Raw genomic sequence first — 26,125 nt, 5'->3', positions numbered from 1 at the left:
ACTATCAATCTTATATTTCAGAGACTGACTTGACCTTATAGAGAATGAGGAAATAAGAAGGGAAAAAATCCTGTATCTCCCTAGTGTTAATTGGTTATTAACATAAGAGAAAAATAATCATTTCTCTCTCTTCATATGCATATATATGCATAGAATATAGATTTCTATCTATACAAATATAAAAATAATGATCATATCATCTTGTATCTACAAAGCAAAACATGTATCTATATGTGGATATAGATCTCTCTACATATATGTATATATAATATATACAATGTACATAAAGATCTTGCCTTGTATTTATTGGTATATAAGCTCCTTGAGGGCAAGGACTGACTTTCCTCTATGCCCTAGTACATGGCATAATGTAGACACTTGATACATGCTGACTGATTTATTGATTAATGTGAATTATGACTATAATTATTATTGTTGTTTTTAACATTCCCAATTACATTTGAAAGTTAGGAAGATAGGAACCATACATAATGTCCAGCATAGTTTTTGTCTATAATTGTTATTGTTCCATAATTCAGTCATGTCTGATTCTTTGTGACCCCTGTGGATCAAGTGTTTTCTCGGCAAAGGATTGAAGTAGGTCACCAATTCCTCCTGTGGAATAATGCAAACAGAGAGGTAAAGTGACTTACCTAGGTTCACACAGCTAGTAATAGTCTAAAGCTAGATTTAAACTCAGGTCTTCCTGTCTTCAGATCCAGTGTTCTACCCTCTGAGTCACCTAGCTGCCCTATTTGTCTGTAATAAGAGAGAGCAAATATTTGTTTTTTACTTTGATAGGGGAGCTAACTACCAATTGTTGGCAAATAGAACATGTAAAAGAATTCATTTCTAAGTCTATGACTTTAAGACTAAAATGACTGGAATTCTCTAGTATCAATTAAATGGTAAAATTAATGTTTTGAATCCAGTTGTTTTCTATAGATTTAGCCAGGTAGAATGTATAGTTGCTTATAAGGTCTACCAGAAATTCAATATTCATAGTGCTGTGTTCAGTTAATTTTTCTATACAGATACATCCTTAAAGTATAGTCAGAATTTGTTTATCTCTATGGCAGGGTAAGATAAAGTAGGAAAGAGAAATATTTTAAATTCTTCACTCCTAATTAGAGTAAGCAAAAACCTAATTTCAGGTCTTTTCAAGGATAGGAATTAGGAAGAAAATCAGTAATGAGATGTGTTTTCTTTGTTTCCCTTTTCTGTGTTATAGTTCAATGTTCATTGGTGATTTGAGGGAAGCTTTTTAGAATGTTCTTCATTTGGCCAAAAACATAGATATTTGTGACACTTCCACAAATAAAGAAAAGTTTAGAGAATTTTTTAGTTAAAAACCTTTTTAGTTAAAACCTATAATTATGGAGACTTGAGCCACAAACCTTTAAGCATGATAGTGAGCCTGGGTAAACATTGGAACATGAAATTAATGCAATGGGTTTTTTGGTAACTGGTCAAATTTTCATCTTTTTTTATGCTTATAAATAGTTGATAGAAAAAAATTATGTTTGGGAGCCATTAGCTACTTACGTGTTATATTGGTGATGTCAATAGTTAATTATGGCCTCAAATAGTACTTAAAGGTGTAATTAATTATTCATACAATTTTAGGTTGTAAAAAATTGCAGTTTCAGAAAGTGAGACCCACGTAGTTTAAAATATTTCAAACTTATACAGGACTTTATACACTAAACTGGAACATAAAAAAGAATATAGAAATTTTTTTTTCTTTAAAAAGGTTCCCACATGATTAGTGTTAAAGAATGATACTTGATTGAGCTGGTCATTAAAATATTAAGCAGTATGTTGTTTTCAAGTACAATTTTAATTGTTCTATGCAATTCAGTCTTTCAAAATTTAGATTTTTAAGGGAACCATGTTAAATTTTTCTGAGTCTTTAAGAGATTTTTGAAAGAAGAAACTTATTGATAGAGTAGAGAGAAATAGCATACATCTGCATATGTAAAAATATGTATGCATAATGGGAATGTGTGTACCTGTGTAGCAACTTCTACACATCCTGCTTTCCTTTGGTGAATGTTTCTGCGAGAAGGTACTTTTTATTTTCATGGTTCTTCCCTTCACTTTAATTTTTGGTTAAGGAAGCAACCTTGGAAAATTTTATTAATTTTTTTTAGTACTCCCAGGGTGAAGTTAAGGAATGTATGAATAATTAGGGACAGTCAGGGGATGCTCCTTTCAAATTCTGAATCTAAGAGAAAGTATTCATACAAGTTTGCTTTTTATGTTCAAAATATATTTCTATGCCCTGCCTCCTCTTCCCCCCCACCCCCAAGAAACCCTTTGATGTGAGGATGTGCTTTCAAGGGTGTTTTTTTTTAGCCCTCTTTTTTTTTTTTTGTTTTGTTTTGTTTTGCAAAATAAAGGTTTAGAATAATGGTAGATATCTGAGAAAAAATCAGAAGAGAATGGAAGTAGTTACTTTCAAAGTCTTGCCTATTAGAAGAATATCAAATAAAGGATATTGATGATAATTTAAAAATACAACAAACAATTTTTATTGCTTGAAACTAAAATTCTCTTGTAATAAAATTAGTGCTACTTGAATAAGAAAAGAACTGTCAAGTAGGAAGAGGAACTTCATATCAATTATGTCTGATAAAGTCTGATAAAATATATTAGAAACTGATACAAAAAATAGCAAGAGCCAGTCTCCAAAAGGTAGGTTAAAGGATATAAACAGTTTTCATAAGAAGAAATACAAACTGTTTATAGCCATGTGCTCCAAATTCTCAAAACAAAAATACATTTTGAAACAACTTAGATTTCTAAAGATGAAAATGACAAATATTGGAAATGTTACAAAAAGATAGTTTACACTCATTGGGCATAGTGGATCCATGAATTATTCCAGTCATTCAAGCAACCAGTTTGAAATTATTTTTTAAAAAAATCATTAAATTCTACTGTTCTACTACTAGACATAATACTCCTCAGAGACAGAGGGAAAGGTCCTATGTATACAACCTTCAGAGTGAAAAGGAAAATGATTTTAAAAGATATTAGAACTATCATCAAATTAGTGACTAATTTTGACTCCTAAAGACTTATGTCTCAATTGAATTGGGAATTTGGTTATGCTTATTGGTTTTCTCCATCACTTACAAGCAAATAGATTTATAAAGAAATGATTCAGTGGTTTTTAAAAAATCCATGTATACACCAGATGTAAAAATGATAGCCCAAGCCAAAAAAACTCATGATTTTCCAACCTCTCCCCCAAGTCTTCAATCTTGACTTCTCCTTATCTATTGATTCCTTCTGTACTGTCTACAAATATACTTCCCCATTCTTAAGAGAACTTCACTAGATTTTGCTATATTTTTTTGCATCTCTTCTTTGTTTTAAATTTTTATTAAAGATATTATTTGAGTTTTACAATTTTCCCCCCAATCTTACTTCCCTCCCCCCAACCCTCCATAGAAAGTCAGTCTTTACTTTGTTTCCATGTTGTACCTTGATCCAAATTGGGTGTGATGAGAGAGAAATCATATCCTTAGAGAAGAGACAAGAAGTCTAAGAGGTAACAAGATCAGACAATAAGATATTTGTGTTTTTCTAAATTGAAGGGAATAGTCCTTGAACTTTGTTCAAACTCCACAGCTCCTTATCTGGATACATATGGCACTCTCCTTTGCAGACAGCCCAAAATTGCTACTGATTGTTGCACTGATAGGATGAGCGAGTCCTTCAAGGTTGATCATCACTCCCATGTTGCTGTTAGGGTATACAGTGTTTTTCTGGTTCTGCTCATCTCACTCAGCATCAGTTCATGCAAATCCCTCCAGGCTTCCCTGAAATCCCATCCCTCCTGGTTTCTAATAGAACAATAGTGTTCCATGACATACATATACCACAGTTGGCTAAGCCATTCCCCAATTGAAAGACATTTATTTGATTTCCAATTCTTTGCCACCACAAACAGGGCTGCTATAAATATTTTTGTACAAGTAATGTTTTTACCCTTTTTCATCATCTCTTCAGGATATAGACCCAGTAGTGGTATTGCTGGGTCAAAGGGTATGCACATTTTTGTTGCCCTTTGGGCGTAGTTCCAAATAGCTCTCCAGAAGGGTTGGATGAGTTCACAGCTCCACCAACAGTGTAATAGTGTCCCAGATTTCCCACATCCCTTCCAACAATGATCATTATCCTTTCTGGTCATATTGGCCAATCTGAGAGGTGTGAGGTGGCACCTCAGAGAAGCTTTAATTTGCATTTCTCTAATAATTAATGATTTAGAGCATTTTTAATATGGCTATGAATTGCTTTGATCTCCTCCTCTGTAAATTGCCTTTGCATATCCTTTGACCATTTGTCAATTGGGGAATGGCTTTTTGTTTTAAAAATATGACTCAGTTCTCTGTATATTTTAGAAATGAGTCCTTTGTCAGAATCATTAGTTGTAAAGATTGTTTCCCAATTTACTACATTTCTTTTGATCTTGGTTACAGTGGTTTTATCTGTGCAAAAGCTTTTTAATTTAATGTAATCAAAATCATCTAATTGGTTTTTGGTGATGTTCTCCAACTCTTCCTTAGTCATAAACTGCTCCCCTTTCCATAGATCTGACAGGTAAACTAGTCCTTGATCTTCTAATTTGTTTATAGTATTGTTTTTTATGTCTAAGTCCTGTAACCATTTGGATCTTATCTTGGTAAGGTATCCATACTAACTTCCAGTTATCCCAGCAGTCAAACTAGTATTCTTTAGATTTTCTCCTTTTCTTAGTGAAACTTTTAGAAAAAGCTGTTTGCTTATAATTTCCCCTGCTTTTCTTCTCTTCTCATTCACCAAACCTATATAATGTAGCTTCTGATTGTCATCGCTCAAATAAAATACTCTTTCTGGTTACAAATGATCTCTTTTTTTGCCAAATTGAAAGGTCTTTTCAGAGTTTCTGTTCTTCTAGATATCTCTAGGGGGAAAGGATGGGAAAAAACATTTATGTGCCATCTATTCTGTTCAAGGTAATGTACTAACCACAGACACAGACACAGACACAGACACAGACACAGACACAGACACACACACACACACACACACACACACACACACACACAGACACAGCATTTGCTCCTCACAACAACCTTGTGATGTAGGACTATTATTATCCACATTTTAGAGTTGACAAAAGTGAGACAAATGTATGTTAAATTACTTGCTCGGGGTCATATAGCTAATAAATGTCAGAGGCTGAATTTGATCTGAGTCTTCTGACTCCAGTCCCTAGCACTCTTATCTGCCATATGACATATATTCAATTATCTGTCTATATGACACTGCCTTCCCTGTCTGACCTTTCCTTCTCTCCCTCTCCTTTTCTAATTCATCATCTACATCATTTCCCAAGGCTTTTTTTCTTGGGCAAGAACTCTTCTCTCTAGATACTTTCTAATGACTTCATCAGCTTCCATGGATTTAATTATCATCTCTGTGCAGATGACTCACAAAGATATAAAGAAAGATAGATATGCATACACACGCAATTTTTAGCATTCATTTTTAAAACTTTGAGTTCCAAATTCTCTCCCTTCCTTCTACCCCTCCCTCTCTACCATTGAGAGAACAAGCAATTTGATATAGAATGTGTAGTTATGCAAAAAATTTTCATAATAGTCATATTATGAAAGAAAACATAGACCCCCAAAAGGAACCTCAAGAAAAAGTATTCATGTTAAAAAAAAATTTTTACATATAACTGGGGAAAAATAAAATACTAAATAACTATTAAAAAAGAAAACAAAACAAGTTATCTCCTTGAATCTCACAACAACCCTATTTATTAAGTAATGCATGCTCATTCCATGCCAGATCGATTTCAGACTTTCCTCAGCTTTGGCACTATACCCCAAATATAGGGGAAGATAATTTTTTTGTACATTAAAAACAACTAATCAAGTAGGATCAATTGATTAAAAGAAAACAAGTAGGATATAAAATTAGGTAACCTGATTTCTAAATGGAGGAAAGATTAGGGATTTTCCAAGTTGGGAGGGGGAGAGCAAGAAGTACAATTCCCTGAAATTCGAAGAGGTGCCTGTTATTCAATCAAAGGAACATGAAAACAACAGATGTTTAATTTGTACACAGGCAGTTTTCAGATAAAATATGGATTGCTTGAGATGTATAATTGTGAGAAAACTCCTTATATCAGTCTTTAGATCTGACTGGGTTTCTGGTCAGCATAATCTAGGTCCTTAGTTAAGGGTCTCTAAGCAACAAGTAGAGGTGGTCCAGCTTCCCTGCTATGCAGAGTTAGGTGCAAACAATTCAGTATGGTGTTCTCACAATTGAAAAAAGTTTTCTCATAAGAGAGAAATTAGATTAGATCCATAATTGAATAGAAAAGGAACTGAACTATCTCCAGAATTGAGTCACAGGTTGGGGTCAGTGTGGCTTACTCAATGCCCACTACTGTTTGATTCCTTCAGAGGAAAGGGTTACTACTAACCATATTTTACAGATGACGAAACTGAGGCAAACAGAGGGAAAAGACTTGTTCACTGGTAAGAGTCTGATATCAGATTTGAACTGTTTTCCCTGACTATAGCCCTGGTGTAATATCCACTGTACTACCTAGCTGAGATTTACAATACTGATGAACTTCTCTGGGCAACCAAATTTGAACATAATTTTCCATAAACTCTTGTGACTGATGGTTATCAAAGGCCTTGGTTAGATCTACAAATGTTGTATACAGACCTCTGTTCTGTTCCTGGAATTTTCCCTGGAGTTGTCAGGCAGCAAACACCATATCGACTGTTTCTCAAGCATTTCTGAAACCATACTGGCTTTCAGGGAGGTGGACCATCTTCCAGGTGAAGGATCAGCCTGTTGAGAAGGACTCTGGGAAGACTGTTATCAGCAATGACTAAAAGAGAAATAACCCTATGATTGTCATAAGATAATCTATTCCCTTTACCTATATAGAGATGGACAATGGAGGAATTCTTGCATTCTCAGAGGATAACCTCTTCATGTCATATAACCTGGAAAATTTCAGTCAGTTTTTGGATGAGCAATGGACCTTCCACCTTGTAGATCTCAGTTGGAATAGAATCAGCAATAGGTGTTTTGCCACATGAAAGAAACCTAATGGCATTCAAAATCTCTTCTTCCCTTGGAACTTTAGCTAGGGACTGATTGACTTCAACTTGAGGTAAATGGTCAGTGGCTTCTGCCTTGACTAATGATGGTCTGTTAAGAATAATATGGAAGTGTTCAGTCCATCTCTCTAGGATCATGTCCCTATCGTTAAGCAATGTGGATCCCCCAGCATTGAGTAGTTGAGATGCACCATAGGTCTTTGACACAGGGCATCATGAAAGCATTTTGGTTTGTTACTGTCTGCATAAAATTGAATTTCATCTGCCTTCTTACTGAACCAAGAGTTCTGCATCTCTCTGATCTTTACTTGTACTTTTGATGGAATTAAATTCTGTCTTCTTAGAGATGGATGAACTATCCTGTTAGTAAACCCTGTGAAGTTCTTGTTTTTCATTTAGCAGCTTCTGTATTTCCCCATCATTTTCATCAAACCAGTCTGGATGTTTGCAGATGTTCAGTCTCAACCAAGCAAATGCAGTGCTGTAAACCAGATCTCTGAAAGCTACCACTCTCTTTCTGCTCCTCTGTTGCCATCTGTGGGTCAGTTCAGTTTTCCCTCTCAAGTTCTGGAGAAGTTCATCAGTATTGTACGCTGGTCTCATGATGGCATGCATACCCAGGTTCTGAATAGTGGGCAATGCTCTTGAGATTTTCCAGTCACCAATGGGGTGAAACAAGGATGTGTCCTTGCTTCCATACATTTTAGCATGATGTTTTCAGCCATGTTATCAAATGCCTTCACTGAGCATGAACATGGCCTCAAGGTTGGCTACTGCACTGATGGCAAATTTTTCAACTTGAAAAGGTTACAAGCCAAGACCAAAGTGGAGGAGTGTTGGTGCATGATCTTCTCTTTACAGATGATGGTGCCCTCAATGCAACCTCTGAAGCTGAGATGTAACGAAGTATGGATAGATTCTCTGCTGCTTATGCTAATCTTTATCTAACAATAGACACCAAGAAAACACAGGAGCTCCATTACTCAGCACCACATCATCCATATAAAGAACCATCGGTTAGAGCAAATGGAGAAGTTTTGAGTACTGTGGACAAGTTCACTCACCTTGGCAGTGTCCTTTCCAGGGAGGTACACATTGACAATGAGGTTGGCAGAGCTAGTTCAGTATTTGGGAGGCTCTGAAAGAAAGAATGGGAGAGAAGAGGTATTAGGCTGACTACCAAATTGAAGATCTACAGAGCTGTTGTGCTGACCTCCTTACTATATGCCTGTGAAACCTGGACAGTCTACCAGCGCCATGTCAGGAAACCGAATCCCTTCCATTTATATTGTCTTAGAACATTTCTGAAGATCACCTGGAAGGAGAAGATACAAGACACTGAGCTGGACATGTTAGAATACCAGACATGCACTTGCCAAAAAAATTATTTTATGGAGAACTAACACAGGGCAAGTGCTCACAGGGGTGTCAGAAGAAATGATATCGAGACACCCTGAAGTTCCCATTGAAGAACTTCAGAATTGATTGTACAGCATGGGTGACACTGGCACAGGACTGCCTAGCATGGCGTGCCTTTATCAGTGAAGATGCTGCACTCTATGAGGAAGGGAGAATTGAAGCAGGTCAAAGGAAATGTGAGATATATAGGGTTAGAGTACCTGCCTCAGGTGTTCACGTGGACAGTTTGTGTCCAACCTGTGGTAGAACATTCTGAGCTCATATGGGTTTGATCAGCTTACAATAGGATACACTGTAATTGTCTCAAACATTGTGATGTCATTTTGGTCTTCCATAACAAAGGACAAGAACCAAAGCAAGCTGTGATTTACAGAGTAAATCTCAGGGAGGTATTTTGTTTATTTGTTTGTTTTGCAAGGCAATAGGGTTAAGTGATTTGCCCAGGGTCACACAGGTAGGTAATTATTAAGTGTCTGAGGCTGGATATGAACTCAGGTCCTCCTGACTCCAGGGTTAGTGCTCTATCCACTGTACCACCTAACTGCCCACACAGAGATATTTGGGCGGGGGGGCAATAACATACTTTTGGAGAGAAAGGAGAATAGGGTCCTTATATCCATAATTCTTCAAGAAATGTATGCCAGAGATTGGAACACATGATGATTTCTACATGATAGTGACTGGATTAAAAATACCTGGATTCAAATCCCCTCCTCTTGTCTTGTACTGTCCATGCAAAACGGCAGCTAGGTGGCACTGTGGATAAGTGCCCACCTTGAAGTCAAGAAGACTCATCTTCTTGGGTTCAAATCTGACCTCAGACACTTTCTTGTTGTATGACTCTATGTTATAAGTCACCTAACCCTATTTGCCTCAGTTTCCTCATCTGTAGAATAAGTTAGAGAAGGAAATGGCAAATCATTCCAATACCTTTGCCAAGACAACCAGATGGGGTCATCTGATATTACTGAAAAACAATAGAAAGCCAAAGGGAAACTAGACAAACTTTACCTATCAGTGTCTAAAACTCTCTTAAGACCATAAGGTGTAGTACAAGAGTTGATTCGCATTGGTAAATGGAATTTCTTCACCTGGAATTCTTTACCTCAAATGATATCACAAATCTGAACCCTTCCAAAATTGTACTGTCTACAATGTTTGGTGACTACAGAAATGTGTGTAAGCTCAGAGCATTATAACTGGAAAGTAGAGACTAACTCATCTAACTTTATCATTTTACAAACTGAGGAAACCGAGGCTCAGAGAGTGATTTGTCTAGGGTTCCATAATAAATGACGCAGGTTGAATTTAAACTCAAGCCCCTTAATTCCATTGCAGTTTCATCATTATAGATCTGTAGTGGTGGTGGTGGTGTTTTGGCCCTTTGAGTCTTAAAAATCCAGAACCCTTGAAACATGGGAACTGTTCATTGGCCTACATCTACTATGTGTTATAATTACTGTTTCTGTGTTGTCCATTTTTAAATTTTCACAGTGTGTTGACAACATTCGGTGCAATGGCTTAATGACAATAGTGTTTGAAGAGAATTCCAAAGTGACTGTGCCACATATGATTAAGTAAGTGCAGCCTTTTTTTTCACTCATTTTTTAACCAAGACCAAACTGTTGGACAAGCTGTGACTGCTAGAATAACAATAGCAGAAAATTGTGTCATTTGGCCTGTCTAACTTGATCTAGTTGCTGTCAAGTCATGTTTCAGTTTTATGACTGAGGACCATGGACAGAGGCAGTCCCAAGTCAACCTGCTCTTCGAGAGCAGGTTCCATCTTGAAACTGGATGAGTCTATCAAGTCATTGAACACTTAACAAAAGGAGAGTTATTTTGCTCCAGAATAGCAAGGTTATATAACAAGAATATAGTGATACTTACTTAACTTTTCTCAGAACAGTCTTCCTTGTCTTCATATGGAAGCATAGGTAGGCTATGGTGATTAACATGGTGTTCATAAATTCGCCAAGTTAGAAAACCCTGATTTCACTAAGGGTTTTATAAGCAGATGAACAGGATGTTATAACAAGGAAACAGGGCAATCTGATCCTGGGGACCTGATTTCTCTCCTTTTAAGGAAAACTAATCCATATTGGCAGGAAAGGAGGAAGGTAGACCTAACCCACATAGAGAAAGGTGGGAAGAAATGGATCTAACCCTGACCTTTCCCTAAGTTGTGGGGAAACACCAATATATATTTGTTTTGTTGCAACAATTTATTAGAATGTTTCTGCAAAAATATCATTGATTCTTACTGTTTTGTCCCACTTTTGAATTTTCTTTCAATTTTGGTAAAGCTTATATTAAAAGAGATAATCATGAGAGCAAACACTGACCTGTGTTTACAGACAAGAAGAAGCATGGGTTTATTTGTTTTGCAAGTTTTAGTAAACCCTGCAAATTACAATAATTATAATTGATTTGACTCCCCATTAGTGTCAGTTTTGAAGAAAGTCAAAATTACTTTAATGACTAAGACCATGTTTCTTCTACCCACTGTATATAGAAAATACTGAGAAATTATTTGTTTAGTGTTTCTCAGACTGTTATGGTTAGGGCCATTTTCCAAATCCTCTACTCCTGTTTTTTCCCCCCTTGCCCCATTCCTTATTTAGTTTCTTATGACAAAGCAAAATCTGAAATTTAAAGTGATGGCAAAGAAAAATGGAATATACCCTAGTTTATTTGCCCTCTGCTTCAAGTTTTTTCACTACTTGTCATTGGTTTCTTTTCCATCTTCAAAAGTTAATTTTGAAATATTTTGTTAGATTTATAGGATTATAGTTCTACAATTAGAAGAGACCTCAGAAGCCATGAGCTAATAAGATTATTGTATGATCATCTGTATTCCACTTGTCTTCCTTTCTCCTATAGTTTATGGAACAAAAGTACTTAGCACAGTGCTTTAAAAATAGTAGATACTTAAATGTTGATTGATTAATTGATTATGGATAAAATTTGATAGAATTAATTGATTATGTCCACACAGTAACTAGCTATTTGAAAGATGTATTTCCTCTTCAGTTTTTTTAAAATTTCCATTTTACCTTGAAAGAGAGCTTTTTTTTTTGAGGGTAGGGAAAGCAATCATTTATGCATGTAGCTAAGAATTATGAATATAGGATTTCCTCTGGGATCCCTTGCTTTTCTACATTTGTAAGAATTAACTCCAGTTAAACATCATCCCAGTGGTAAAAGTCTTAATATTTAATAAGTGCCATGTCAAATAAAAACAAATTATATAATAGAAGTATACAAGCACTAGGAAAAAATTTTTATTTAATTATAGATGAGTAACTAATTGGTAGTATTGAAATGATTTGACTTTAATCTTAAGGAAATATGAATAGCAACCAGCTGATTTCAGTATTAACTGCTGTAGATTCCTTTAGCACTATATTTTCTAGGCTTTTACTAGTTTGGCTAAAAAATTGCAAAAAGACTAAATTTTAAAATAAATATGGATGAAACTAAATGTTAAAAAAAGTCTTGGTTGGTGTTTATATTCCTACAAAGGAAGATGATACTGGTAACTCATATGAACTTGCTCATTATTATTAGAGTGGTTAGAAAGAGTATATATGGCATTAGTAGAAGTTAGGAGGAGTATATAATAGACAAAGGGCACAGGTGTGAGTTGAATATGAAGTGAAGATATCTAAAAAAATAAAATTAAGGGGTGATAGAGTAATGTACTTGGAGAAAGGTAGGTAAAAAGGGAGGTAGATTAGAGTAAATTACCTCATATAAAAGTGGCAAAAAAAGCTTATAGTGGAGTGGAATGGGGGCAGTTGAAGGGAGGTGCCTGAATCTTATTCTCATCATAATTGACTCAAAGAGGGAATAACAACATATATATTCAATTGGGTATAGAAATCTATCTTACCCTACAGGAAAGCAGGAGGAGAAGGGGAAAAGAGAAGGATGGTGATGGTAGAAGGGAGGGCAATTGGGAGAAGCAGTCAAAAAAAACATTTTTGAGGAGGGACAAGGTGAAAGGAGACAGAATAGAATAAGTGGGGGCAGGGGAATAGGATGGAGGGAAATACTGTTAGCAATAGTAACTGTGAAAAGGATGTTGAAGCAAGTTTTCTCTGATAAAGGCTTCAGTTCTCAAACATATTGAGAACTTAGTCAAATTTATAAAAAAAGCCATTTTCAAAAGATATGAACAGTTTTCAGATGAATTTATCAATGCTATCTATAACCATATTACAAAATGTTCTAAAGGTCGTAATTGGATAGTATTACATTTAAACCAAATTTAAAGAAAAAAAAGGATGAAGCTTTTGCCAAAAGTTGAATGAACTTCAGTTTTATGCCTTAGGCTGCCTAAATTAGCCCCTTATATTAGTTGATTTGCACTCATTTTGTTTTGGATTAAAAATATTTTCTCAATGATTAGAAAACCTTGAGATGCCATCCTTCTTCAGAATTATAAAAATATGGGAAGGAATGGAGCATTGGATGGTACTAGTCATTCAGTTTCAATGGCACAAAGGACTCCAGATGAGAAGATATACTTACTGATTTCTCTCCTTTTAAAGAAAACTAATCCATGTTGGCAGGAGAGGAGGAAGGTAGATCTAACCCATGTAAAGAAAGGTGGGAAGAAATGGATCTAACCCTGACCTTCCCCTAAATTGTGGGGAAACACCAATAGATAGAGACTAGAACTAGAATTTCCTTAGTATAGGGAACTCCTGCATGAGAATTTCCTTCTACTAAGGCAGGTTGACATCTTCTCTTCAATTTGTAATTATAGTTTCCTGGGGATACCGAGTTGTAAGAGATAGAATATGAACTAGGTCCCGACTCAGACTGCTCTGCCTCTTACATTCATATTATAATCCTCTAAAAGTTGGGAATGGGACTTTTATTGATAATAGCAATCTTCACTTTGTACTAAAATAGCCACAAGCTATGTCTCCCAGAACTGGGAGGCTATGCTAACACATAGCAAATGCTAATTGACCGACTTGAATAACAATCTAAGTAAACAACTGAAAAAAAATCAACTTGTCTGGGTGTTTCCCTTGTTTGACATAATGACTTCAAAATAACTTGATGATCTGTTGTATTTTTCAGTTTTCCTTACAAAGTGTCACATAATAGACAAGATTCTTGCTAATGAGAACTACAATGAGGTAGCTCATTCTTTCTCTCTCAGCCTACATCTATCACATGATTGGTTGTTGTCTTTCCTTTTCAAAGAGGGTAAAACTGATAGCACTTTGTTAAAAGTCAAGTCACTGTTTCTGACTGTGGCTGATTAGACCATTACAACTTCACAATGCTCCACCACAGGTCAGACACAAGTAGTTTGTGTGAACATTTGAGCTGGATTCTCTAAATTTACACATCTCGTGTTAATTTTTAATTACAGCAAAAGCCATCAACTATTTTATGAAAAATTCACACAGACCATGAGCTCACATGGTGAGCTATCATAAATGGATAGATATGCCTACAAAATAAAATTTTGGAAATTTCTTATCTTTCCTCTGTAATTTCTAGATAATCTGACTACATTTTAACCTCCTAGAGCTCCTTTTTCACCACAGTGAGATGAATGGGTTTTGTGCAAATGAGGAGATTGTCTTTTTCTCAGTCAGTGACTCCTTCCTCAATGGACCCATTCTATTCCTGGCTTCTAGATGTGAGTTATGGGTTATCTTATTCTGGAAGACTTAGATATTACTGTGTATATATAATGCTGAATAGATTTATGCGTTATAGTGGAAAGAATTCTGATTTTGAAATCTACATTCAAATCCCAACTCTAACATTTTAGCTATATTACCAATGAGGCAACATAGAGTAATAAGTAGACAGTACATTAGATTTAGAGTCAGAAAATATAGGTTTAAAACCCTGACTTAGAAACTTGTTAGCTTTTTGCAAGCAGGTTAACTTCTCTATGCTTTAGTTTCTTCATATAAATGAGAGGATTGGACTCAGTGGCCTCTAAGGTCTCTTTCAAGTCTTAAACTGTGATCCTATGACCTTTCTGAACCTCAGTCTCCTCAAAAAAAAAAAGAGGATAATAACAGTTGCATAAACCCAGGCCTTTGGGAAGGAGGTACTTTGTAAACTTTAACTTACAATATAAATGGGAGTAGTTATATTTTGTTGTTATTCAGTTGTGTCTGACTCTCCAGTTGTATCGTGACCTCATTTGGAATTTTCTTGGCAAAGATACTGAAAGGTTTCTGTTCTCTTCTCCAGTTCATTTTACAGATGAGGAAACTGAGGCATACAGGGTGAAGTACCTGAGGTCACACATCTAATAAATGTCTAAGGTCACATTTGAACTCAGGTCCTCCTGACTGACTGCAGGCCCAGCAGTACCTGTGCCACCTATCTTAGTTATGTTCTATGCATAGATATTTGTTCTACTCCTATGTTACTGTGTTTTGTTACTGTTTATGGTATCATAATAACATTTGTTTTCTTTTTGTATAACTTAGTGTTTGTACTAGTTTAAAAAAACATACCATTAAGACCACCTTTTTTCACTGTTATATGAGTTTTAGGAAAATGAATTTTATGACTTTTAGGTTCTCTTAGGAAATAATAACTTTGAGCTGCTGTTCTGTTCAAGAAAATGAAATTAAATAATTTCATAATATTTAATATCTTTGCTTCATTTAAAATGAAGATGTAATCAGGATCTTGAAGGACAGTCTTGTAATTAGGCACATTTTCATTTTATCTTGACTGATGTAATCTTTCCCTTTCTAGTATTTCAAATAATCTAATTTCAGTGAAAAGATACAGATCTCAGAATGATGCTTAGGGTACAAAAATGTGATATTGGGAATAGAAATATTCACATTTAGTAGTGACAGTGTCTTTTAAAGTGATATCCTGCAGTTGATCTCAAAATTTAAACTTTTTTTTTTGGTATAGACGCAATTTTATATTGTCTAATTTTGGTGTTACAGCTGTCGATGGCCTGTTTTCTCTGAGTGATGCTGAAATGGAAAGTACTGAAACTGTTTCCGAGATAAAGGGATTATGGCAGGAGAGAAATGTTCTGGTAGAAGAGATAGAGGACAGAAAAAAGTCATTAACTGATATAGCAATAATGACTTTGGAAATAAAATTGTACTCAGGCACCAATTTCAAAGAAACTTAAAATATTTTCATTTTGTATTTTATTTACTAATAATGTGGTAAAAATTAACAGATTTTTTAAAAAAGTAAATTGGTAAACATTCACTTTGGGAAAGTTAGCTTCTGGATTTTTTTTTAACATTTATTTATTTTACTTTTATATATGGAATGAACTGAGCATTTCCACAACATAGTATAATAAAAAATATGATTGCACATGAAACTGCAAATCTTTTATGAACATCTTGCTATTCCTTTTAAATATATAATAAAATTATTATGTAAATTTCTTTTTCTTCTCTTTCCCCATATTAGCAATAGCTATAATTAGACATAAATAAGAATATGTATGTGTGTGAGTAAAATTATTCTCTATTATATATTCTTTCTCTGAATGCTGATAGTATCTTTCCTCATATAGCCTTTATAGTTAATTTAGATATTAATAATAATCAAGATAACTTTTTCACCCATTCTTTTTTTTTTTTTGCAAGGCAATGGGGTTAAGTGACTTGCCCAAGGTCATCACACAGCTAGGTAATTATTGTCTGAGGCCAAATTTGAACTATGGTTCTCCTGACTTCCAGGACAGTGCTCTATCCACTGTTCCACCTAACTGCCCCAGTCATTCTTTTTTTTTTTTTTTTTTTTTTTTAGGTTTTTGCAAGGCAAATGGGGTTAAGTGGCTTGCCTAAGGCCACACAGCTAGGTAATTTTTTAAGAGTCTGAGACCAGATTTGAACCCAGGTACTCCTGACTCCAGGGCCGGTGCTTTATCCACTGTGCCACCTAGCCACCCCAAGCCCCAGTCATTCTTAAAACAATATTATGTCTATAATGTTCTCTTAGTTCTTTTCATCTTGCTCTTCTTTATTTAGTGTGTCTTATCATGTTTTTCTCATATCTTCTGAATTCTTTAAAAATCATAGCCCTGTACTAAACAGGATCTCAGAGATATAAAAGACATTTCCCTCCAAAAGCAAGCTTTTGGTGTTTAGAGTGAAACTGGATCATTGCTAGGTGTTGGTCCTACAGAACAGGAAGTTGGCTTTTCTTCTAGACTTGAAAAGTTTTCACTCTCAGCAAGTCCTGGGACCTTTAGTAAAATCACAGTCAAATCATTGTGTTTATCAGTGACCATAAAATTACTTTCCTGAAGGTGTCATAATAAAAGAGAGAAATGCAATTATCTCTTGGAAAGACCATGCAGTTGCTTTGACTTGAGACTGAAACTTATAAACTGTAGCCCTGTTCTTGCCTCTTCTTTCTAAAAGTCTGCCCTAATCTCCCAGCTATGCTAGCTGCATTTTCCTCAACAAATACAGGTTAACTATAGAGAGAATTCAAAGAGACTGATACATAGTTTATACTCTCTACCCCAAACTGAAATTCTGACTTTTCTACGCTAAAAAAAAATAATTGATTTTTTTTCTATATCATGTTTTTGTTGTATTCATAAGGTGTCCCCAAAATCTTTGTAAATAAAGCTTAGGGCTGCACTAAGACTTTTGGGACATGAAGTATATAGTGTTTGGGTGTATATGTGTGTGTGTATGTGTGTGTTTACATCTAACTGACTCTTTTTTATCTTCTAATTTAAAAAGTTGAGTGGAATTGTTGTGTGGGGGGAAAACACAACAAAACAAGCTAGAATCTTTTTCTAGAGAATTACATTGTCTTCCTGAGTGTGGTTTTGTTGAAACATTCTTCCTGATCAATTATATAGGTCTGATACCCGTCTTCACAGAGATGATAAAGATATCTGCTTTAGCAAAACATTAAACTCCTGCAAAGTGCCCCAGATTCGCTACGCCAGTGTGGAGAGACTATTGGAGAGGCTGACAGACTTGCGTTTTCTCAGTATTGACTTTCTCAACACTTTTCTGCATACTTACCGTATCTTCACCACAGCAGCAGTGGTTCTGGAGAAGCTGTCTGACATATACAAGAGACCTTTCACCTCTATCCCTGTCAGGTATGCTCATAGTTTTTGGTCCTGTTTATCCTTCAGATCACAAGAATAATTAGGGTAGGGGGGCAGGGAACTTACTCAAAGTTCCTACTCCAGAAGTCTTAGGTCTCAGATTTCTTATTAATTCCTTATGTTTGGGAATTAAATAGTTTATTCATGTCTGCTTGTCTCCTAAGGGCAGCTGAGTGGCACAGACCTGGAGTCAGGAATATTTGATATCTGTGTGATACCGGACAATTCACTTAGCCCTTACCTCAGTTTCTTCATCTTTAAAACTACTTCCTAGAATTGTTGTGAGGATAAAATGAGATATTTGTAAAGTGCTTAGCAAAGTTCCTGGCACATCATACGTGATGTATAAATATAAGCCATTATTATTACTTATTAATATTTCTGAGCAATTGATTAGATAGAATCTGCAAAAGTGTCATGAAAGTATTTTGGAGATGAACAGTACTTGAATGCGATTTGAAAACTATGAAACATGAGTGTAATATTCTAGTATCATCCCTTTTATATGTAGAGTGAATGTGCTCAAGAGACATTCAGGAAATTCATTTTTAACCTGGCTACAGCTTGCCTTTACTTTCAGGTCTCTGGAATTGTTTTTTGCTACCAGTCAGAATAATCGAGGTGAACACTTGGCAGATGGGAAGTCACCACATCTCTGTCGAAAATTCTCTTCTCCACCCCCACTGGCTGTATCCAGAACTTCTTCCCCTGTCAGAGCCAGAAAGCTGTCGTTGACTTCCCCCCTGAACTCAAAAATTGGAGCCCTAGACCTGTCTGCTTCTTCCACAACCAGCAGTCCAACCTCAACTTATAGCCCTGCTACCTCCCCACCACCTCACAATGGTAAAGTACCATTGGATCTTAGCAGAGGCCCTTCTTCTCCAGAACAAAGCCCTGGATCTCTAGAAGAGAATTTAGATAACCCCCGCATGGATCTGTGTAACAAGCTAAGACGAAATATTCGAAGAGGTATTACTCGGCTGCCACCTGTCCTGAACAGCCCTAGGCAACTGTTCTTCATCCCTTTTGGAACCTTAGTGCCCATTCTCCATAGTTTCCCTGTTTCTACATAGAAGGAAGACAATGGTTTGAGAACAAATCCTGTAGTCCTTATTTGGTCCTTATGTGAGGGGAGAAAGAGATAAGCAGGGCTAACTCCTTATTATCCTCTCTAGTAAAAATGAACTTAAGTTAGTGTTTTAAAAAAATAAATATTTTTTGAAAGATACAATTTGAATGGGCTAGGAAAGGGGCTGTGGATCTTGTCACCTTCTTATTTTTGGTGGCTTCTCATCCTTTTCCATAGCATCAGGTATTATTTCTAGACTCTAAACTCTTATGACTAACTCTTTTTAAGTAGATTTGGATTTGCTATAGAGGAGAGTTTAAAGCCCTATGGCATGATTCCATATAAAACTAGAGAGAAGAGGGAAAAAAAATCTAAAAATTTAATCTTTCTTTTTCTCAGTAAAATATCCTTTATTGTTTGTCTCTTTGAAAAGACTAACTATATATTCTCATGGAAAACATCCTTTGTTGTTTATCTCTGTGAAAAGATTAACTATATAATGTTGGGAAAGTCTCTCTAGGCCTCTGTTTCCTCATCTGAGAAATGCGGAAATTGATTAGATGAGCTTTCCAGTCTTCTCTAGCTCTAAATTTCTGTGTTTATACACTATCACAAACTATATTTTTCAATATAATAGATGAAAATTGAATAAGAAATTAAATGAAGTATCCAGATTGAAATCAGTTGCATTCTAATAAAAGCTCATCCCTCTTTCTGTCCCCCCCCACCCCTTAAGTCCTACACTTTCTAGTTCAGATCATTTAAATAAACTCCCCAGTGAGATGCCTAATGGAGTTTTAACTAAAGCAGTTGTCATTGTCAAAAGTAACATATTGTTTAACATAAAATCCTTTAAAATGACAAGTTAGCAACTCAGGTGGAGGAGTGGGGGAGGTTAATTAAAAACCCATTAGTGAACAACAAGCTTGAGCTATGTGATAATGAACTCTTTTCTGGGAATGAGGGCCTGCATCATGACTTTCCAAGTGCCTGCTGGAATCCATCCTCATGGCTTAAGGGACTTTGCTGGTGGAAGGGGAGGACTAAGATGAACCTATATGTAACTTAAAGTTTCCCTTGTATATGAGATGACCAGAGAACATTCTTTCTAGCTCTTAACTTATTATTATGATCAAGAGGAGGGATCAGATTAAGACAGTGAACTCAGCTAACTGTACTTTTTGAGTTACAGATGTTTGAGGAATGCCGAACATCACCCCAGAGTTTATCACCTTCTTAGCTTAGGATTCTAAATTCAAGGATCGTATCTCAAGTCCCATCCCCTGCAGTAGACACTCTGTTTGACTAGTGAACAATGATGATTTTTAAAGTGACTGTCTTGGTTTTTCCATGAGAATTGTATAGTTCTTGGCCAACAATATCAAGAACCTCACATTGCTATTCTAAGTAGAGCTCCCTTTCCCTTAACTATCTGTATTTTTCTAGGTAGAAGTGTTGGGTTCTTTCTGTTTTCCCCACCCAACCAATCTTTCTTTCCAGGGGTTAGACCATAGCAATACCATCAACCCATTTTGGAAAGAAAAGCAAACCAAAAATATCACAACAATTTAGCCACTGTGTTCTTTCTACATGTTCCTTGTTCTAGAATAGTCAATTAAATAGTCTATCTAGTATTAGTTATCCCTTACCCTGGCTCATGATTTGCCTATGAGCCGATTCTTAGTTTTTTTCTTTAGAACTGTCCAGTTTTGTATTATGTCTTATGATGGATAGCCCAAGCTCTCCAATGATAAGTCATCAAGGCTTCTAGTCTGTGGTCATGAATGAAAGGAAATTATGGCTTCTTGGATTAGCAGACATTAGCTCTCAGGTCCTGGAATAAGAGCTGAAATAGGTCTAGGGGTCAAACATGCAGTTGGTGGGCCACTTTGCTTCACAGCATTCCAGGTACCAGATTAAAATGTACCTGAGAAATATTGAACAAAATAAATAAAAACACACTAATACATAGATAATAATGTTCCTATGTGATTTTCTAAGTCAACACAGGGATACTAATGAATGGTTTAGTTGCCCCCTCAGCCTCCTTTTCTAATCGAGTTTGGCATCACTGTTTTAGACCACTGATCAAACTGATCTGGATAAGTTTCTGGATAAGAATACTTTTCATCATTTAAGTGCAGAGCTAAAAGAAGGCAAGATTAGAATGAAGGATGTTTAATAGGACTTTATAGGGCTGATCCTGTACAGTCTAAGATCAAGAAATGGAAAGAGTATGAGAATGTTGTAGAAATCTTGAGGTTTTTCTATTGATTTACCAAAAGAAGGCTACTGACATTTTCCCCCCATACTAAATTGAATGCATATTTTGTAGGTGCTAAGTTTTGAAAGGGTTTATGATTAAAAACTAGTACTTGATAAAAGGTCTAGCATAATTAATATAAGGTCTAAAATTAAATGGATTTAATTCCAGTTCTTTGTTTATCACATTCAAATATGCAAAGAAGTTCTAAAATTTGGAGAAAATGGAAGCTCTGCTAAAAAGATGGGTGTTGCCCAAAAGCAAAAGTTTTTTGTTGCATGTTATAGCCTACATCTTTTAATTACCATCTACTTCCCGAGGTGCCTCTCCTCTTATGGAACTCTGATCTAATAGATTATTCTTTCTAATAAATCAGGCAGCAATCTCTCCATGCCTTCTCATTTGTGTGATTTTTATCTATGTCCTCTTGTAAATTATCCTTAATTTAGATTATATATAATATGGTCTGTCAGTATTCTAGGGACCCTCTTGTTTCTTAACAGTCTATGAGTATCAATACAATCTAGAAAATTAGTCCCTCCAGGTTTTCAATGCTGTGTTGTCTGCTAACATAGGTCTCTTCCATGTGGCAGAGTGGATAGAGCAGTAGACTTGGAGACAAATACCTGGAGTTCAAATCCCAAATCAGACTCTTATGAACTGTATGACCTTGGGCAAATCTGTTAACTTCTGTCTTAATTTCCATCTGAAAAATAGAGATAATAATACCTTCTATCTTTCAGAGTTGTCATGAGGATGAAATGAGATTATTTGTAAATCACTTTGTATTCTTTAAAGTGGTAAATAAATGCTAGTTTATATTACTAATAGCGTTAATGATGGTAGGAATGTTGGTAGTTGTAGTAACAGCAGCAACAATCTGTTGTTCTAATTTCCTGAATGTCTTTTTTTGCCTTCCGGGCTTTGAAAATAAGTTGCTGTTAAGATTGGTTCCAATTTTCACCTATTGTTTATTCCTTTAATTTAATCTTTCAACATACCTATGATGAGGATATAATTTATATCTCATGCCAAGCCTTATCCAGAAATGTTTTCCCCATTGTTCTTCATGTTTTATGAGACATTATTGCTTATAATTTTCTTCCTTCTTTGAAGTAATTTGCAAATGCATATTTATAATCTAAACAAAAGATTGTTGCCATTGGCTGCTATGTCATTCCATTAGGCAAGGAAACAAGTATTTACTGACATTGTTTTCTGATCTCTGTTCTTTTGGTAGTGATTACTTTAAATTAACTTAAATTGTGTAGAAAATTATAGAAATCCATGGTGATGTCTTTCCAATGTCCATTTTCTTTTTTTTTTTCTAAATCAGTAGCTCATTTGAAAAGGGGGCTATTATAATTACCTGAGGTATCTTCATCTCATTTTTACCTTTTCCTTCAATTTGGTAGAAATTTGACCATTGCCTTAGTCTCATTTCAGTCACTGTCTCTTATAATACAGTCAGTTTCAATTTTTTTTTCAGTTTCGTTTAGTGATCCACATTTCCATTTACTTTTGGAAGAAAGTATTCATTATATCCAGAGGGGAGTAGACTACATGCTTTTGGTCTCTTTCATTTCCTTTTCCAGCATATTTTGATCTCTTCCCAAGATGAATAAAAATTTTATTTTTCTAAAAAGATATGAAAAAACAAAAGCTTTTACCATCAACCTTCTCAACATATAGAATTTGATACATTTGGAGGCAAGAGAGGGAAATTGGAGTGGGGGGTGTACTGCAGAAAGGTGTGTTTAATAGGAAAACCAAAGGAAGATGAAAACCTTTGTGACCCTTTACATCTTTTTTGTTTATTTATTTATTGACCCTTTACATCTTGGCAAAATATTTCACTTCCAATCTGACTAGTACATAGTCCATGACTTTTTTAGATTTCAAAGTTATTTTGGGCAAGCAAGTCATGCTGCATTTTTTGAATGCTTCATTTAGATATGGAGCCAAGGACACTTCTAATTCTAATCTCCCAAACTAGACTTGTAGAACCTATGCAACAGCAGCTAATTGGACCTCTTTCTGAATTGGGCCTCTTGTTTGCACAAAGCCTTCCTGTGCTCACACCATCCTCACAGCTAATAAGACTGATGAGCCATTCTGCAACAAGAGTGTGTATATTTCCTGTTTTTCCTTTGAAGAAGTACTAGAACACCTGACTTGCATAATACTTGCTTTGCCATTTAAGGATGTTCTTTGGCCAAATGAAAGAATGATAAAACACTTAGTAACTGTTTACTATGTGCTACTGTATAAAATATTTGAAATATATGAGCTAGTCCTTTTCTTCAAGATACTTAGATTCTTAAAGAAGGTATAACATATAAGAAAGAGCATGAAACTGGGTAAGATGAGATGAAAACTCACTAGTCAGAGCACAGGGTCCCAAGAGTTGGTAGTTTTAGTGGGAGAGTTCAGGCAGCAGCATCTGGGGGAGATAAAGTGATGGCTTTTGGACTTCATTTTTTTATCTGACAGTTATCTTCATGCACTGCTATTTAAAAAATGATAGCTAAAGTAGTCTTTGTCCAATTTTCCCACTACAAGTATATAGTCCTCACAAATATCTGCTGCCCTACATCTATAGAAGTGAATGGAAACATTCTTTGAAAACCCAAAACCTTCCTTAAGATAGAGATTAAAACAATTTTGAAAATACTTTTCAAAAGTACAGTAGGCAACATTAATTTGGTTCATACTCCTTTCCCCAAATTTACATGAACTGCACCCATATTAACCTCTGCTACCCTTGGTCATTTCTGCCTTGTTCTTTTGCACTTCACTACTCTTAAATACCATTATCATCTGCCTCTACTGGCAATGGAATAGTTCCCTAGATAACCAAACAAAAAGGGAACAGAAAGAATCAGAGAATATTACATTCCTTCAAGGCTTATCACCTGCTTTTCATTTAGGTCTCTACTCTATGCCTGATCGTTCCTTTTCTGTATAGATTGAATTGGTAATCACCATATTTGTAAGAATATGTCCCTCCCACAACCTGAAGTAGAAAAATACTGCTAATGTTTTACACATATTTGCCCCACTGTTCTTTAGAATCTCAGTTAAATAATTGATAGTAGAGCATGTAGAAAAACTATTTGTTTACACATACCACCTCCAGAATACTCTAGCAATGGATATTTTGGTTCTGAGGGAGAGCCTGTGTGAAAAAGTTTTGGATTCTTCCCAGTGTTGGTGGAGTTTGAGGTGGCATATGCTTCTCTAGGCAGAGCTACTCAAAAACTTGATCTGAGTTTAAAAAAAAACCTCATGGAATTACCCTTTTTTTCTCTTCCAGAGATGAAAATTCCTTTCTCTTATGTTCTTACAGTGGTTTTCCTTTCTTTTTAGAATCTATTTCAATGCAGTCCAGCTCTGACTCATTAGAAATTTTTTTGTTTTCATGTTATTGCTGACTAATGATTTTCTCTCTCCTCTTAAGTAAATGAATGGTATGAATCAAATTAAGAACCTAGACTTGGTATTTTCTGTACTCTTTTCATAGCAGATGTGTTGCATTACAGAATTTTGAAGACACTATTTAGAAAATAATAAATCTGACAGCTAAGCATTTATTTTGGGGTTATTCCCTAGTTGCATCTTGCATGTTTGCCAGTTTTATTGTAATTCTGTCATTCAAGTTAAGGGGTCTAAAAATTTCTCCTCCCAACCCTTTTGTGTTTAACAAGAGGGAAAATGTGGCTTTATTTCCTGAAAGGAACAGTATGGAAATGGTTTGCATGGAGTTATGAAGGCTCATGGAAAGCTTATTGAATGTGAATCTTAGGATTGGAATGTCTGGTCTATCCATGGCCTCTGACAGAGGGGTGGGTTGATTTTAAATGATTTTGCTTACATGTATGCTGAGAGATGGGACACTAAGCCTTTACCAGTAAGAACTTTTGGAAGACCTAAGTAAAAAAAAAGATATTGAGTGGTTTGAAATTGCTTAAGCTTCTTGTCACTAAGGAAAAAGAACTTCTAATTTGACTAAACTGGTGGTTTTGATGTAGAGAACATATTGGACCATCAAGACTATACCCTTCAGGATGGTCCTGAAGTGACTGTCATTATTTTCTTGTGGTGTTAACTGTTGTAAGAAAAACCAAACTATCCCAAATTCTTCTATGAGTCTTGTTTGGACTTCAGTTAGTACTCCCTAGTGAACTGTGACTCTAAGCCATAGGATAATGGGACTCTAGGTCCAAGATTCTTAATGTGTAGTTATCCAAGAATGCAATTATAAAAAAAAATTGTCTGTGAACTTAAAAAAATCTTTTTATAATTGCATTCTTGGATAATTCCATTTGTTTTATTTTATTTATCAAAAGACATTATTTTAAGAACAGGGCAATATGTTTCACCACAGGAGTCCAAGACATACACACACACACACACACACACACACACACACACACACACACACACACACATATACACACAAACACACATACACACAAAGTCAAGAATCCTTGATCTTGACTCTAAAGTTAAGCTCTTATACCAAGAGAGAACATCTTATCTCTGAGCCTATATGCTTCTGTTCTGGATTGTTTCTTCTTTCTTTCTACCTCCATATCCTCTTTCTCATCACATTTTTTAAAAAAGGTTTAGTGTACTAGAAAGCTTGGGGGATGGGGGGTGGTAAGATTCCAAATGGAAGAAGTTCATGAATCTTAATGTTCATGGCCTTGATGTGTGAAGTAAATGGTTCTTATAGATTTAGGCTGCTGTCCTGAGTCCTTAAGGTCTGGGCAAAGGCACCTCATGGTCTGGCAGTCTTCTTTATCTATATGTTACTATAATCCATTGAGATGATTTTATCCCATTTTCCTGATTAAAAGAGCTGCTATTCTTGTCACCTTGAAACCATGACCATGTTGTAAGATAGAAAAAAAAACCCAAAACAAAAAAAACTAAGCAAACGAGTGCCCAGTAAGTTCTAAATCTGTACCTTATATACAGAGTAGCTTTTAGCTTAACTTTAGTGACATTTATTTTTTTCCAAAAAAAAAAGTTACTTCTAGGAGAAGTGATTTGACATGTCAAAGCACTGTGAAAATATAGATTAATTAATATGTGGTGTTAATATAACTTAA

General features: G+C 35.5%; 1 protein-coding gene across 8 annotated transcripts in view; it reads left to right on the top strand.

Moving 5' to 3' along the window:
* RASGRF2 (Ras protein specific guanine nucleotide releasing factor 2) overlaps positions 1–26,125 on the top strand; it is a 320,212-nt gene that overhangs the window by 150,082 nt on the left and 144,005 nt on the right. For 5 of the 8 annotated variants that reach the window (XM_074202751.1, XM_074202749.1, XM_074202750.1 and 2 more), the window contains 3 exons: positions 10,059–10,141; positions 17,419–17,667; positions 18,257–18,645. In XM_074202751.1, the coding sequence (XP_074058852.1) occupies positions 10,059–10,141; positions 17,419–17,667; positions 18,257–18,645 (721 nt within the window). The remainder of the gene's footprint in view (positions 1–10,058; positions 10,142–17,418; positions 17,668–18,256; positions 18,646–26,125) is intronic. The other 3 variants (XM_074202754.1, XM_074202753.1, XM_074202752.1) reach the window with 1 other exon arrangement.

The sequence above is a fragment of the Macrotis lagotis genome, chromosome X, assembly GCF_037893015.1.
Source record: "Macrotis lagotis isolate mMagLag1 chromosome X, bilby.v1.9.chrom.fasta, whole genome shotgun sequence".
NCBI lineage: Eukaryota > Metazoa > Chordata > Mammalia > Peramelemorphia > Peramelidae > Macrotis > Macrotis lagotis.
This window is presented reverse-complemented; position numbering and strand designations above follow the sequence as displayed.